General features: G+C 42.8%; 1 protein-coding gene across 3 annotated transcripts in view; it reads left to right on the top strand.

Annotated features, from left to right (window-relative positions):
- Positions 1–17959, top strand: part of enox2 (ecto-NOX disulfide-thiol exchanger 2) — a 147523-nt gene that overhangs the window by 99561 nt on the left and 30003 nt on the right. For 2 of the 3 annotated variants that reach the window (XM_034543163.1, XM_034543165.1), the window contains 3 exons: positions 2108–2239; positions 14026–14181; positions 15361–15426. In XM_034543163.1, coding sequence (XP_034399054.1) covers positions 2108–2239; positions 14026–14181; positions 15361–15426 — 354 coding nt within the window. The remainder of the gene's footprint in view (positions 1–2107; positions 2240–14025; positions 14182–15360; positions 15427–17959) is intronic. The other variant, XM_034543164.1, reaches the window with a different exon arrangement.

The raw sequence follows: 17959 nt of genomic DNA, 5'->3' as shown, positions 1-17959 counted from the left end.
GCCAGGACTCAATTAGGTACTTTTCATTCCATGCATATAATTTAGCTTCAAAGAAGCAAAGCAGGATGCTCTGATCCTTGTTTTCAGGTCAAAAATATTTACCCACATTGATTCCCTCATTGGCAGTATTGGTTCTGGATCTCTCCCAAGGTTAACTTATGTGTGCTCTCTCATGAGTGTATCGCTGTGTTGATTTTCTCAGCGGCTGTTTGCTATTCCTCCCTTAGCTCTACATATCGATGTGATGGTGTTGGATGGTTCCTTTAGGGGATCCAAGACTGACTCCTGGCCCCAAGGTCACTTTGCCGCACCAAAATCAAAACCATCAGTGATTGACGCACAGAGCTGGAAGTCTGACAAGTATAATTGATTCATGGCAGATGTGCGTGCATGCGTGCGTGAGACCGTTGAGTCGATGCAGGACAGGCAACATAAAAAAGAAAAGAGTTAAGGATGCACTCAATAAGGCAGACGGGTGAACTGAAGGGTGTATGACGATTGTCAGCAGGGTCTGAAGGCTGCTGTAGAGGACTTAACCTGACCCGGCATTAACGATACGCCTCAACGCCAGTGGCCCATCCAGTCAAATAAATATGAGCTGTCGCAGTCGATAACAACACCGTCCACCAGTGATGAACAGAAATTAATTCTGCTGATTGTCTTTGGAAAGCTGTTGACCTTGAATGATTTCCCATCAAACGCCAAGAGACTGAGGACATCACCTGTCACTGTGTGTGTGTGTGCCCATCCGTCCGTTAGCACTGCAGTTAATACACTGTACACTGTAATAACCTCTCCACCGCTCCTCTCCCCCTTCATTTTAAGTCCTCGAAAGTGTCCCCAGTTAACAGGGTTGTGTTAGTTAACGAGCCTGTGGAGGCCTCGTCGGCAGCATCACAGCGACAAACGGACACGGGAGAGTTTTTTTATCAGGCCTCTCCGTGGCAGTCACGGCTGACGGCTCTGAAATTAGTAACTCAGGGAGGAAGGCAAAGAGACAAATAACATCATTACACAAAGCCAGATGTGTCTGAACACCAGGAAATACCAATATAGTGGTTGTTGCGCCGACAGAAACACACACACACACATAGTTATACAGGGAGCAGAGAGTTGCCTCCACAGCAGGCTCTGCCACAGACCTTCTGAGGTGTGAAGTGTGTGCCGGGTGCAGCGCTTCTCATTATTAACAGTGGCGTTGGCATCGGGAGAGAAGAGGGCAGCTTTGCTCCGCCAGCAGTCAGCAATTCACAGGTCTGTCGGAGAGAAAGAGGTCGACCAGAGGAGAGAACATCACAGCATTTAGAGCTGTGAAATGGACTGCCGACGGGGAGAACGCACCGCTGGCGGATGTAAGATGCGCTCGTGTTGACTTTAGTGCAAAGGGTTTTTATTATGGGGATCTCGATGCGTTTGATTTATTATGCGACACTTTGCAGTAAACCATGAGTCTGTGGTTTTGAGTTTGAGGTGATGCGTGTGTGTGTGTGTGTGTGTGTGTGTTAAGTTGAGATCCTCCCAAAGGTTTAGAACCAGAGCGTCTGGCAAATGCCTGATGGCATCAGGATTTATGCTCCGTGCCATGATTATTTTACGCTGTATTATGTTCTTACTCTGGCTTTGCAAGTGAAAGCTCTGATCTTTCACTGGAGTAGTCGTTGGTGTACATTGTGTGTAAATACATGGAACCCATTGGTATTTTTTAAACAATGTAATAATTCCACATGTATTCTTATTACAACGGCACATCTAGTGGACTGTCGGTGCCAAGAGGTCGGGCTGTTGGACCAGAAAGTGATAAAACCCACAAGAACAGCTTCTTAATGACAAGTGTTGTTGAAATCACTTTGGTGTCAGACTGCTGGGTCACAGTGGGCTCTCCTCTCCTCTCCCCTCAGACAGAACACAGAAACAGGATTTATAGAGAACAGTTGGCTGGAGATGCCACGACAGCGGCACACTGTTGAAAGCAATCTTCCACCTCAGTCTTGACCGTAACACGATTCCTCCTCCGGCATGACCCGGCATGACCCTGGATCGTGATGATTAATGGGTGACGGGAATGATTCTGAGTCCTCTCCCCCCTTCCCTTGTGTCTTTTCTGCAGAAGGGATCTGTAACATGACAATGGACTCCAACTCGATGACGATGCCCATGTCAGACCCCAACCCGTGGGCAACAGCCATGAACAACCTGGGGATGCCTCCCATCGGAATAACTGGACAGCAGCTCATGCCAGGTACCAAACAAGCAACCACACAACCAACCACAGACGCCTCGGCGTTGAAAGTTTATTTTCATATTCCAAGATAGCGTCAAACATAATTCGCCACTATCTACTATGTGGAAATGTATTTAAAGTAATCTTTGCTCGGTATCTATCTCCATGTTATGAGGCGTGAAACGTAAAGATTGGATTTTGCCATGTTAAGATTACTTTGCTGCATTTTGGTTGCCCACTAACGAGTATCATTTCTTGATCTATGTTATTAAGCAGTTCTACCTCTTTCTAGAGTCATCCTATACCGGCTTTTATGTTATGTTAGATGTCCTTTCGTCTAATTGTGGAACATTTTATGTAAATATTTTCACTTCAGAACTGCAGCTTGAGCTCATTCTCCGTTTTCATCATAATAATTAGATTTATTTTGGGTGCAATATGTTTCACCCCTCTGTGTTTCACCCCTCTGGCTATTTTCTTTTCAAGGCATAGCAAAGTGTTGAGATTATAAAAAAAAAAGAAAGAAAAGAAACTGATAGAGGACCCACAGGAAATGTAATGTAGATGATTCTTCAAAAACCTCAGTATTTACAATTGGATCTGTTTCCAAAGGCTGGTTGTGTTTCTGCATCTAAAAACAGATCATTTTAGTTCTGTCATAGAGAAAGAACTCCTTCTCTGTAGTGTGGAGTGGTAACGTTTGTTGATCAGCACAATGGTCTTGGACTGCATTAGCGTTCAGCCGTGTAGGATATCTGCTACTGGAAGTGGATTCTCATGTGTGGCTGCACTGGTCATATAAAGTCTGTATGTTTGAATGAGCAGAACAAGCTCGGACTGCAATGGCGTAATCACTCTTCATACGGCATACACAGACGAGCTCTGTCATCTCTTTGACTTTAAGCTGCGTGTTAAGTTATACAACAGCAGTCACGTGTTTCAGTACTGTATGCAAAAGAATCCATGACACTTCATGTTCTGTGCCATTGACAACTTTTAACTGTAAACTCCACTTTCCAACCGAGTTGAAGCGGAACCACATGAGCTTTGTCAAACAAAGACAAAAGATATGTATTTTCCCATCTTCCGCTCCTCAATTTACATCACATATGTCAGCTAATGTGCACACTTGAGAGCTGAGCTCAGCACTCTGCGATAACAAAAAGTCTATTGTCATTGGTTGAATAGCAACTGTTTAACAGTTGGGAACCAGCAGTTCGTGGAGTTTAAAGCAATGACATTCATTTAATTATTTCTCCATTATTGTTACAACCTCAAGGAGCATTTTGTAAGCACAATGATGAGCTACTGTACTCTGATCAGCCACTATGATATTCATTTCATTCTCACCGATTGCTCTGCTGTCTATAACATTATAGGTTCAGCAGCACCCTCCCACTCCATCTCCGAAGAGTTATTCTGCCATGTCTTTTCTCTATCTTCCGTAGAAAGCCTTTCCCTAAAGCCTTTTAGAAATCACTTCCCACTTCTTAGCTGAAATACACTTTTGTGTGTGTGTGTGTGTGTGTGTGTGTGTGTGTGTGTCTCCCAAATGCACTCCTCGAAAAAAATATTAAGGGAAGCTCACTCACTCGAGCCTGGCATATTTCAAAAACTGTAAACAAAAACCTTTCTACTGAGGCGTGGTGAGAGAAGACACAAGTGGTAATAAAAAGGGAAGCAGAGGAACTAAACCCTTGTGTTGGAGGTGAAGACTGGATACTGGACACTGACATCTATTCATGAGTGTGTGTTTCAGATGAAGTGTGCGTTGAAGCTGCCAACTCCCTCCTCTTGAACTTTATATGCAGCGCTTTAAGCAGATATTTTAACTCGCCATAGCTGGAACAGCACTAGTGTAACTAACAACATTAATGATGGCTCTGTGTCATGTTCATTTTTTTTTTTTCCATTAAGCCTGCGCAGCGCCGGGGCCCTGAAACTGGCACACACACAAAAAAAAAACATTTGAATGCAGTAATTAGCGATGTTATTAGCTGCACCTGTGTTTGGCAAGTCGAAATGTCTGAAAGGTCAGAAACAGCTCTTACATGTAATCAGACCCTCTGCCAGTTTGGGCCCGCAGTCATACTTAAAAACCAGGTGCATGTGGTTGGTTGTGGAATGTGTTTGTGTAGTGGAAAAGAAAACTGAGTAAGAGAACAGTTGTTAATCTGCGTGTGAAAGAATGTCTTTTTCACGGCCGACATTTTGACTCGTCACAGCAGAAAGGTCACAGGCTGAAAACAATGTGACCTCTCCCAGTGAGCCAGCATGCACAATACCTGGACCCTGGAACTAGCTCACCTGAGTGGCATGCACTCGATTCTCACGTCATCGACTCCACCTGTGCTTTTCCTGCTTTGGCATGCTGACATGTGTGAAAGAGGTGAAAGGCCCTGTTCACCAACGCGGGTGTTTTCACACTCATCGGTTGGATGGGAAAGATCCATTCATTCATGGTACAACTCTAGACCAGAGAGTCGGTCATTTTATACTATAAACTGACACTATAGCACTATATACATCATCATTAGCCACGGGAGCTACACTGGTATTGCTTCACAGTGAAGTGGGAACTACCACAGAAGCGGTGGTGGTTACTTTGCCAGGTTTATACGTCTGTCTGTCTCTAGAATGATTTTGTCGGTGCAAGATGCAGGCATGAAACTTAATCGGTGTGCAATTGAGATCGAAATGAAGGTAGGTGTCGTCCAAGCATGGGTGCTAGAAGTATGGTGGTCACCCCACTTAAAAACTCCTGCCTGATTTGGAGTTGCAGCTGGTGGGATCCCATTGCAAGTTGGTGTCCAGTTAAATTTGGGTTTAATTACAGAGGACAACGTGAAGCATCCGTGTTTCCGTGTCATTATTTAGAACCAAGTTGTGCATATTTCAGGTTTCAGAAAAAATGTTGTTGATATGAACACTATCCACAACTCCCTGTACGACTCTGTGACATCAACGTGCCATCAGGTTGTAGGTTGTCGGAGCTATGCTGGAAATGTATAAATAACAATGGTGAGTAATGGTGAAGTCAATCAAGCACAGCCATGTGGAAAAAACCAATGGAATCCTCCTGGGTTTACCATGGGGGGGCGGGCCTTTGAGTCTGGATTAGAGTAATGCATCAGGTATCAAGAGGCACTTTCAGGCGGGTAGTGGAGAGAGGAACGAAGGGAGGAGACCGTGATGGAGAGGAAGGAGACTCGGTTTACGCTCGTCGATCACCTGGAATAACAGCTGGTGTTTCCCTACCTTTCCCTCTTCTTCCTTCCTTTTTCCTGTCCTGTCCCCTCACCAGCCTAAATTACCCTCCATCTCATTTATACCTCATTACAGCTGAGCCAGCCTCTGCCACCCAGAGCCCCATTGGAGCACTCGCTGTTGATCTGTTCTTCACACAGGCTCCTTTACACACTCAGACCAAACTGAGTCACACTGACATGCTCCTCTGGGCTCAAACAGTACGTCCTATCAACCAACGGTGCAGCCAAGTCAACAGTTGACAAATAATTACATAATGCATCATTAACACAATGGTTAATGAATTCAAGACTTGTTTTTCTCTCCCACATGGACAATAAACATACTTTTGATGTGTAACTCTCTCTCTCTCTCTCTCTCTCCCTCCCCACATTCCAAAGAAATTGCACATATATTACTCACAGGCTTATAGTTTCCACCCATGCATTTTATTTTTACTTCACTCTACATATATTAGTAGGAAGAGATCCACTCGAACACTCCCCCTCTTGCTTCCCTCTTTTTCTCAGTTCACAACCAGTAATGAGGCCTAAGAAGCTCAAGGTAGCCACGAACGAGCAGCGCCACAACATTTCATGAATTCAGTTTACTACTGAGCTCTGTATAAGACGTACTTTGTACTAAACGTGGCATCTGCACCTCTTCTGTCTTTTTTTGCTTCGTGACATTGCTGTGAGCCCAAAGCTTCTCAGGCAAACACTTTCACATGATGTCACACAGTCTTATTCGGTCATGAGGGACTTGTTACCGGAGCACCTTGTGCCTTTGCAGTAATCCATGTGGATTAGTTATTGATTCTCCATCATGACGGAACATCATCTGTGTCTCCTTTTTGTTTCACCTCTAAGCAACAGGGGGAGAGTTCGCCGTCTCTGTCCTCCTCCAGTGTGTTTTTGTACACCAACAATTGGTCACATGCTTTCCTGCATGTTGGTTTTAGTGGGTTTTTATGTCTCAGTTTCAGGCTCGTTCATTAAGAGAGACTGCCCGAGCCAGAGTGCTTTCATTACACATAATTTGCTTCCGTTTCATCCACTGTGAGCCTGGAATGTATTTTTTTTTTTTTTTTACCACAGTCTTTCCCTGCCTCCAGCCAAGTGCATTCATCCAGACAGACAGCTGGATAAACAGACCACTGTGGGCAGAGCCTTAAACAATCTGCAGCCTCACACAGCCTGGTTCACGTCTCCAATGATGACAGTTTTATTTCTATAGAATGAACCAGGCAGTGGTTGTGTATGTTAGAAAGTTATTATTACATGTTTGTGTTGGCAAAGTGTTTAGATTGAGGGAGAAATTGGACTCAGGCAAGAGGCCAGTTTGGATGTACTTTATGGTAAATGGTGCACAAAGTATAGAGGAATCCTGATTCTCTGATCCATCATTGCGTGTCTGTCCGTCGGGGTAAAGGGATTCCTTCTGCCTTGCTGTAACTGGGCTTTTTCCCCCCATTTGTTTGCTGTTAAAGAACATTTTTCCTCATCTGAGTCAAGGATCTGAGGATGGAGGGTGTCAGCTCTTGGACAGATTGTAAAGCCCTCTGAAGCAAATTTGTGTTTATTCATTTATTCTGGCCCAACCCAAGCTGTCCCCTCCAATAAACCTCAGGACATGAGAGGGTAAATCAGGGGAGCTCTAAAATAGAGACCCCGCCCCTCCTCAGAGCAATCCCAGCCAAAGAAAATTACAATAACCAGAAAAATGAAGTTGCAATACTTAACAGAAATCCAAAACGACTCCAATGCCGATGCAGTAGGTTCAATAGAATCCCCCAGAGTATGTGGTGCAATGTCTGTTCTTCACCCTGCTCCTCCAAACGGCTCAGGGGAGAAGAGCAACACAACCCAACAAGTTCCAAACTATGTGAGGCGAGGAGCTCGACCTCAGGACACTGAATTTAAGGAATCTGTGTCAGGCATTGTCGGGATGTCGAGCATACCTCAGGAGGAATTATGTCGTCTATTGATTGCATGTTCTGCTTTCTTAATCGCTGCAGTCTGGGTTTTCATTGTTATGATCATAACGCGCATTCTCAGTGTCCGTTCTAATGATTGGTGCTATTCTGCAGACTGTGTTCCACGGAGCATAGAAAAGGTCTAAGTCACTGAAACCTAGAGCAGGAAATGGTCAAATTAACCTCGGTTTAATTGTTCAGACGGAGCAGAGACAGTTCCTGTGGTTATGGAAAACTTGAAAGGGACCAGATGGTCACAGATGAAAGGCTATGGTGAATAATCCAGGTTTCATAAATACCAGATTTATTTTTGTTCAAAACAAAAAGTGTTACAAGGCGTTTGGTTTCAAATGGATCTACTTACTTGAGAGTGAATGTCACCAATAGCAGCGTCCACTGATTACACACAAATCTATTTATCTAATGCTTCGCCAAACCACAAAGACAAGTAAAATACCCAAATGTGTTTTACGACGTGATGGATAAGTCATGTCTCGTGGTTAACGAGTCCAAAGCCCGATGAGTAAAACCCCAGATACAGTGAGAACGGAGCAGCAGTGGGAGCCGTAACGGCAAGAATCAACATCTGGTTTCCACATATTTGACATGTGACACAGACCAAGACAGGGATATCCTTTTCCAGGAGTGTTCACCGCGTCTCACCCCGACTTTCATCAGTGTTCTCTCCAGCTCATCCAAATTATAAGCAGAACCACATGGAAAGCTATAGAGTTCCTCCTCCTATATCCTCCTCCTATATTTATTGCAAAATACAGACTTCCCAAGATACTTGACAGTACATATTGTATCGCTGTTGTTGTACATTTAGTTCCCGAGAACATTTGGCTTTAATCAAAAGAACCTACCAGTTGTTCTCAACCTTTTTGGCTCGTGATGCCTTAGAATGAACCACCGAATGTATGTTCTGTATGTTTTAAAGCACTTTGTAACATTTGTTTGGAGAAGTGATCTAAAGGTCCTCGTCACAGTGAGTCTGTGTGGACATGAGGAGTTCAGCCAAAGACATTTTTTACTTTATAGATTGATTAATTTGAATGCTTTTTGGAGATCCAATGTGGTGAAATTCAGTATTTCACAGAATGAGAACAGCAATGAGATCCTAACTCCCACATTTGACTCCACAACACCAAACCACCTTTCAGTGAGACCTCGTGAAAAGTAGCAGAAATGCGTCTTGGATTTTGTTACCAGACTTTCACTTTTGTGTCTTTGTCTAGTACATTTTATTTGGTGCCCACACCACATCTTAGGCCGGTGTAATAGGCTTCTCTAATAATAATAATATGTGTGTGTTTGTGTGTGTGCATATATATATATATATATATATATATATATATATATATATATATATATATATGTGTGAATGAAGATTAGAGTTTGCCTTTTTTGGTTTTCTCACATTTTGAGTCAAAGATGCTCATGGACAAAAGGAAAAATGTGATAAACTTGCACAACAGATTTGGGGTGACACATACACACACACTCACACACACACACACCACCGAAGGGAAAACATTTAGCATTCACACACATGTTTTTGCAAGGTTATCAGAATTAATTTAGATGCACATTCTTATGCATGAATACACACACACACACACACACACACACACACAGAGAGACAAACATAAACACCCTAGAGAATAGATAAGCAGGCTCCAGGGACAGAAGACTGTTCCCTGAATAAACAACCACCCTTTTGTCTGCTGCATCCCACTTGTCCTCATCCCTTTCCCCACGGTTGCCACAAACCCTTCCACCACTGTATACCCACACACACACACACACACACACACACACACACACACACAGAAAACCACAGTGGAATATATGAAAACTTAGTGTCATGCTTCATAGCCAGTCATCTAAAGAGTGCTCCTCATAGGAATTTATAGGGCACAAGACGCCCCAGATATCAATCGTGGTCCTCTCATTTTCACACATTAGCTCACCTGGATTAACATTAGGAAATACACTGGCTGACACTCCCTCCTTTGCCGCAAGCGGTTTTTCAACCCTTGGACTGAGTGCCGTGCCCCTTTCTGCTGACGGCTCAGGAGCTGTACTGGTACTATGCCAGACGATTTTGGGCTGCTTGTAGGCGGACAGGGTGGATACACAGTATGTCACGGGGAAAGAAATACAGCAGTAGTTATAGGCTACATAAATGGGACTTCCTGACAGTTCTTCCTCTCCAGGGCAGCTATATTAGATTGTGGGCTAGATATTGTTAAAGGCTAGATTTATTATGGAGATGTGACTATGGAGGTGTCGGATAAAGAAGACAGATTTTTGAGGCCAACATAAGGAAGTAGATTCTTATTTAGATATAATACAATAAAGAGATGGAATATCTTTTAATAAACAGGGAGTTTTTGAAAAGAAAATTTTATTCTGGCCTGCCGGCTGGAGAAATGTTCCTGTAAGAGAAACGAAGTCTGATATGTTCAAATAAAAATGCAAAGAGGGATGCCTCTTGGCAGAGATTGAGCGAGGCATATTTCAGCCAATGGTCGGGATCCAGGTGGTGTGGCTAGCTCGCCTCATTAGAGAATATTATCCTGCATGCCTCACAGCCACCGCCTGTGTCTCCCCACAAACCCCCCAACCCCCACCCCCACCCCTCAGCTGACTGCTAGAAGGGACGTTTACCCTGGAAATCAGACAGGAGACGGACGGGGAGGAATGACGAGGATGACATTAATAGCCAGAAGCTTCACATAATCAAATGTCAGTTTTTTTTTTTATATATACATCTCTTTGCACCTCCTGATTTGATGTGCAGCTCCAAATGTAATTACTTTGAACAAACCTCCAGGAAATAGATTGTTTAACATATTCTTAAAGAGGCCAACTTGTGTGTGTCTGTGTGCACCATGTTACTGTCCGAGGGAGAGGTGCGAGCAGGGAGATGTTAATTGTAGTTTCTTAGCCAATACAGATTATAGCCTGTGGTCGGACATGTACTCTGATGATTTACTTAAGTCAGCAATGCCACACTCCAAAAAATACTCGTACAAGTGTAAGTTCAAAAGTATTATCAGCTACATGTACTGAAACTAATCAAAGTAAAAGTAGTGCTTTGGAAGTGTGTAATGATGGGGGAGGCGGGCCAATGACTTAAGTAAAGCTGGTTGTTAGGGTTCACTTTCTGAACTTGGATTACACTTGCTTTCACTTCACTGTCAGATTTATCTGACACTTGCAAAAGTCAGATATTTCAATAGTTTACTTATTTCTTACAGTCCATGTAATGCAGAATATTTATGCCCATAAACGCAGTTTTCCCAATCGCTGTTGAAGTCGGACATCATACAAAATTGGATGCCATGTCGGGAACTATCAAGTGCAAAGCTACTACTGTTAGCAACTGTAGCTGTATTTGGTGTGAAACAGGTGTATAGGATGGTGGTTCAGGGTGGCTTTCATATTATTTAAAGCCTTTTGATTTGTTCCAGTATTGGATAACACAACTGTGATGGAAGTGCCCGGATGACCCACCCACCGACTGCATTACAGATTAGTGGATGGTGATTGGAGTGCTTGCCCTTTTTTATATTTATAAAAGTGTAGCCCAGTGCTCTGTGGCAGCAACTGCTAATTAACCTCATTCACACCCACCTTCACTTGATCGGCTGCAAATGTAATTTAGGATTGATTTCAGAATCTTATTGATCTCCTTTTAAATGCTGCTGTTGGACCAGGGCCTGGCTTTATTTTTAAGGTTTTTATGTCATTTTCACTGTGATGGTTTACACTACAGAGAACAGAGCATTGATGGTGTCAGCCAACGAATGACCTAGGTCAGTTCAAACCTGGGACATTGCTATTACAGTGAATCCACTTTATTAACTGAGCTTCCACTAAGTGTAACCGTTTTCTTTCTGGGGTGCTGAAGCCAAATGAAAATGTAATGGCAACGAATGTTGATTTAAGATCTGCCAATTGTGAAAATTTAAACTATGAAATGGATGTTGGTGAAATCACCTATAATGGACCGTTTAGCTCTAAACAGTTCTTGCAGACAATAAACAATTAGGCTCACTTTGTTTGATGGTGCCTGGAAAAACTGGAAAATAAATTCATAAAACCGTACATTACTTCCTCTGCACGTGGCACACATGGTAAAATTGCCCCAGCTGTTACATTCTCAGCCTCAAGGTGGCAACATCAACATCTGCAGGTCTCAAGTTATTACTTTCCTTTCCCGTAGGTGGCGCTGGTTGGCGTTTGTTGAACGAATCCGACTGCAGTGCTCCCTCCTTGTGGGGAATCTGGTAGCTCGTGGCTGTTGTGAAAGTGCTCCGAAAAAACCTTCCGGAGTTTTGTACTGAAGGGACATCCATAAATTAGTGAATATCCTTTTAAAACGATAGCTGTTGTAAGCAGAAATAATGGGAATCATATTTTCTTTTTAAATCTAAATTCTGGAATAAACTACAGGATGCACTTTTCACACTGACTGGCAAAACATACAAATCCAACTGTACAATAACACTTTTAATTTATGTCTGGAACACAACAGCAAATCCCTTTTTATAAAACTATAAATACATACATTGGATGAAGTGCAGCAGTCTGCATGTTCATCCGTGTCCACTTGCAGCATCCGTTGTAATGAGTAGCACTGCAGGAGGGAGGAAATAATGCTACGTAAGTGATGAAACGTGTCCTCCAGCTACATTGTTGTGAAGTGAATATGAGAGAATTCGGCTGTAGCTGGAAATCCTTAGGAAGAAGTAAATAATCACACCGCTCTGCTACACGCTTGCTTCAGGTCTTTGGCTCTTAATGGACGAGGATGAATGCGTACACACTCTCAGCAACGCACACTCTAGAGGGAACGAGAGCAGCACTGCAGTGAAATTGCACCAGCCAAGCCCTGATGTAACCAGATTGGTTCCTCTAGCTTGCGTTGATATACGACATACGAACTCATAAGCATGTTTCCTAATTTTACCGCTGTAAGTAACAGTGGAGCGTTGGCTCGGCCGAAAAGGGAGTGTGATTTCCAGAAGTATTATTTCCAATGTTTTCTTCTTCAACCTCCCACAGCACTGAATTCAGTCTTTGATGCCCCCCCGCCCCCCCCCTGCTCTCCGTCTTCCTTTCCTTCACCTCAACGTGCAGAAGAAGCCATCAATCGCCCGGCAACTAGGGTCCTTCTTATCAGCCGTTTCCTCTCACTCAGACGCCTGGTTAGAGACCCGATGGCGAGGTCATCAATAGACATATACTTTCCATATATGTTCCTTTTAATGTCGTTCGCCAGGCTTTCGCTGTGTTTTTTTTTGCTCTATCTGGCCTCTATTTCTCTTTCCTCATTTTTATTCTTCAGCCGGTTTTATCAGTCCAACGTACACACCCTCTCTGCCTCCAGGGACCTTCTGTAATGTGCATATTGCTTAACTCTCCGTCACTGGGTGTAATTTAATTCCTCCATTTTCTCTCCACCAGTAGATTTTCATGAAATCAGTTATACGGAAATGTAGTATCTATTGCCAGTTGTATATTCTTCTTCTGATGAAAGTCAGAACTGTAATAGAAACCACATTATAATACATAATGTTTGTTGCTGAGGGGAATCATGTGAATATGTAATTACAAGTACAGCAGTTTTGTACACTTTTAATAGTCGGTTTTGTTAAAATATGTTTATTCTTGCGGTCAACGTGAGTGGTGGAGCTGTACTGGACTGCATTATATGGAGAGGTGTTTCTAATGTTTGGCCCGCCCAATTTGTAAAATGAGGGGGAAGAATATGGGAAACGCGTATTGTATTTCGCTGCGACTCTACTTGTCATTGTGTTGCTTGTTTATTGAAATTACTCTGATGTCATCAACTGTGTCTTATACCAGCTTCTGGTTCCCATTAATTCCACTACATGTCTACCATCTTCCAGCGTGTATGTGTAATCTCTAGCGAAGGATTTGTTTTAGCAGAGCGCTGCTCCTGCTTGCACGTACACGAGTGCGTAAACATTTACACACCCTGCGGCATAATTGTCAACTACAAATCCTCTGCAGGTGATGTTGAGGCACATACTGGTAGGGCAGCTTCATTTCCATTTCAAAAAGCCCCATACTGGGACACGCCGTGTGCACATAAAATCACATGCGGTGGCTATGGATGCCAGTGCTCGTATGTGTAGGTTTGCGTCTGTTTTCCCAGGTGTCTGTGCGCATCAATACTGTAAATAAAGCCTCTCTGTTTCCTAGGTTTTGGATCAAACTCTCTGCATATAAGGTCATCATTCAAGCAGTAGGAGAGTGACTCAGTAAAAACTTCTTAAAGTATGCGTGTTGTTTATGCGATGATTTATTCATGATTGGCCGTGTATTATATTATGAGTAGGCTGCTCGTGTGTCACTGGTGTTGGCAGAAGAGTAAAGGGAAGGGTACTTGGGGAATAAGTACACAATGTACAAGACGTAGCAAGGGCTGAAGTAATACCTGACCAAGGGGTCATCTGTGGAAATAAGTCTGTGTTTCAGTGTTATTGTGTTGGCGTTCTCTTCTTTCCCTGTGTGAGCTCATTCATGCGTCTCTCCTGCCTCCCAGATTTTGATCCCGGCCTCGGCATGATGGCTGGAATTACGCCCCTGAATCCCATGATGCCCGGCCTCGGCATGGTGCCCGGACCCCTCTCCCAGGATTTCCCAGTTATCAAGGAGATCATCCACTGCAAGAGTTGCACCCTGTTCCCCCCCAACCCCAGTAAGTCGTCATATCATGCTCATCACGCACCTTCTGCACCCACCGACAGCATCCCCCGTTCTATGCAAAATAATGGCACCACAGTGAAAGGCATTTCATTTTGTATGATTATTAGGACCTTGGCTTCTTCACATAGAAAAAAAAGATACTCAAACACAAGGTCCAACTTGTTTCATAAGCCCATTGCCCTCCTGTGGTGGGAATTTTGTAATCAAGACTCACAAGAGAGGGGATGGATGTCTTTCAGGGTTTCATTCTCGATATTCTTTATACTTTTCTGATTACCTCTGTTTGCTTTTCTGTCTGCTCTGATGTCACTGCATCCACAATGTTTACTCAGGTTAGGTTGAGGTCACTGACTGTCAGTCTTCTCTGTACTTTTGACAAAACAGAATTATAATGCATAAATTGATCCCATATCCCATCCAATCAATGTTGACATGTTGTATATGTTTATACTTTAATTTTCCCAGCCGCGCGGTGATTTAGTTGCTTTACTTGAGAATGTAATTTAGGTTACATTATGTTATCAGGAATGCAGCTAAGGATTATTTTTTATTATCGATTAACCTGCCAGTCATTTTCTATAATAAGCAATTAAAAAGTGGATTCATGAAATGAAACCCTAAGAAATTCACTGTTTTTACACAGGACTACAGAAAGCAACCGTAACCAGAAAACAATATTTCTAGCGTCAAACGCTTTGTGCAGATCTTCTCAAAAGATGTGCTTGATTTTCATTGGATGCAATAAAAAAAAAAAGATTAAGTGACTAATAAATCAGTTTTATGGCAGATGTCAGCATGTATATTTGTTCAGATCTTTCATCTTTGCGAAGACTTGAGATTATGCCTTACTTTCATATGTCAGACCCGAGAATTCGATAAAAATGCTGTTATTCCAATATGGGAAACTTCAACCAACAATGCGTTTTTCCATCTGTGTTGTTACTCTTTATTTATTCTCCCCTCTTCCTGCCAAACGATTAACCTCTTCATCATGAAGTGCATTTACATCCACACAACAAACTTTAGGACAAGTCACTCTGTATAATCCGTCTAGATGTGTGCTGCACAAGCTGTTGTTTATATTAATCTCACCTCCACATTCCAATTATTCAGATTTAGAAGGCAAGTAGTGGGGGGTGCTTTTGATTGATCCCACCTTTTGCTTTTTCAGATTTCCTGCTAGAAAAGTTTCTGCCTGGGGACTTTATTCAAACAAGTCTTACAAGTCATCTTCAAGGTGAACTAAAACAAAAGCTCCTCGACGCAGTGGCATTTGGGAGTTTACCATCTTTTCACAAACCAAAACACACACTCTTGCATTCTCCTTTTTTCTTTTATCACACATATGAAACAGTTTTTCAGATGTGCTTGCATGTATGTGGTGTGCATTATGGCTCATTATAAACCGTCACTGTCACAATATGGTGCAGAGGGATAAGCTGATTAAAAGTTTAGCGTCACAGAGGAACATCTTTCTAGCCTGTCGCCAATGTAACGAAATGTACAATTTAAAAAAAAAAAATTAAAAAAAATCACAAGATCCTCTGTGGAGTTGTAATATTATTGAATAATGCAGAGAGATCAGTGGCCCGACAGCCCCATTGGTTTTATACATGATAAGTATTGCTCTGAACCAGACATTTATTAGGGATGCAGATGGTTCCTCAGTATGTGAGGAAAGAAGGGAAACAAGCGTTGATGCAAGCTGCTTTCAGGCTTTAGCAAATATCACAGGCAAAGCGCCGGTGTCCAGGCAACAAGGTTGCATATGGTGTACATCACAAATAGTCATTACCCTCTAGCTGCACACACTCAACCTGACACCGCATGCAGCATACCCCCCCGCCCCCTCACTGACCTGTAGCTGAGCAGCTACAACCCTGCAGCCCTCCCTCAGCTCTCCGGCTCTCCTTATTCCTGCTCCTCCTCAGCGAGCATAACTTTACCGTGAGTGTGCATCCTCATCAAGCTCTCGTCTCGTTGCATCCTTCTCCTCAGTCAATCCCCTTTCCATGCAGCCTTAACCTCTCTTTCGCCTTCTCCACTGACCTTACATGACATGTCATTTAGCTGACGCTTTTATCCAGGGCGACTTACAATAAGTGCATTCAACCATGAGTACAAACTCCGAACAACAAGGACCAAGAAGGTATTCTGGATGAGCTGCAGAGGTCGGATGGTGCTAGCAGGTAGACCTGCCAGGAGGGACTTACAGTAGTCTAGGAGTGAGATGATGACCAGAGCCTGGACCAGAACCTGTGCTGCCTTCTGAGTGAGAAGAGGACCTATGCTCCTGATGAGGAACATGTTGTTGCAGTAATGTCGGCAGTCAGGGAGAGTTGACTGACGCTCCCTCTCACCTATCTAGTGATAAAGGTGGTATAGCGGCTTATTTTATCTCCATAGTTTTGAAAAGACTTCAATGAGACTCAACATTTGGGCTTGTGGACTCACTTGACATCAAACTCTATTGTCGATGTCTCTTACGCTTTCAAATGTTCAAACCAATTAGAGATGAAACATATTCTCTTGAGCTTTGAGGATAGTGGCAGTGTCTCCCAGTGTTGCATATGCACACATATGTTTAGCTTAAAGAAAGAACGATGCCCAATACCAGTAGTTTCATCCCACCTTAAGTGACTTTAAAAAAAAGAAAAAAATCAACCACGATCCGAATGAAAAACTGCCCGGACTAAAATAGGTAGTGGAGTCTCAGTGTGTTACAATGAAGTCCGTTCCTCTCTGTGTGAATAAATCGTCTCGCGTGCAGCTACCCGTCTGCTCGTTGTTCACGTGTGACGTGAATGGACTCAACATGTTTACTGGAGTGTTTGTAAATGTAGTTTATCTTCTTAGTAACTGTCCTTTTGAGCCTCCTCCCTACGGCAGCCCCTCCTGACTATAAAAGGGTGTTTAGAGACGAGGTGATGGATGGTGATGACCTGTGTTAGTGGAGCACACCAGTGGGTGGCCACGCTGACCACAGACAGAGTCTGTCTGTGTGTTTGCTTCGCAGCGGCCTTCGTATTTACCCAAAGTAACGTGAGGGAATAAAAGCACCTCATCCAGCTTATTAGTCACCCAGTGATTCATAATGGCTCAAAATGCAGTCTGCTAGTTGTAGATTTTCAAAACATACAATAACTAAATGGGCATTATATTTCCATCCAATACAACAGATTAAATTCTGTGGCAGTTATTCATGTGGTTTGCTGGGTAATAATAAGTTGATTCAAATATTAGAATTGGTATATAATATAATGCCGTTTTCAAACTTTCTACATTGTGTCAATATTGGATATTTATTGTTTCATCCTAAACCCTGAATCCACCCCTCTCCTCCGCTCACTCTTCAGTTTCTCTGTCTGGATTCTAAAATTATAAGTGTCTCACAATTACTCAAAGGAGACAGGAGTGCGTTTTTAAACCATCTGGCAACCATCACCCAATGTGTTATGCTCTTAATATATTGTATGATATCATATATTTCTTGTAATTCAATCAGCAAATCATGAATAGTTACATTACATTACATGTCATTTAGCTGACGCTTTTATCCAAAGCGACTTACAATAAGTGCATTCAACCATGAGTCCAAACTCAGAACAACAAGAATCAAGCAAGTACAATTTCTTCAATAACGTTAAACTACAGAATACTATCCGTAAGTGCCATTTAAGTGCTACTAAAGTGCTAAACAACAAAGTGCTATCGGTAAGGGACATTTAAGTGCTACTAAAGTGCTAAACAACAAAGTGCTATCGGTAAGG

Source organism: Cyclopterus lumpus, chromosome 10 (assembly GCF_009769545.1).
Source record: "Cyclopterus lumpus isolate fCycLum1 chromosome 10, fCycLum1.pri, whole genome shotgun sequence".
NCBI lineage: Eukaryota > Metazoa > Chordata > Actinopteri > Perciformes > Cyclopteridae > Cyclopterus > Cyclopterus lumpus.
The sequence above is the reverse complement of the archived record's forward strand: the minus strand, read 5'-3'. Positions and strand labels throughout refer to the sequence as shown.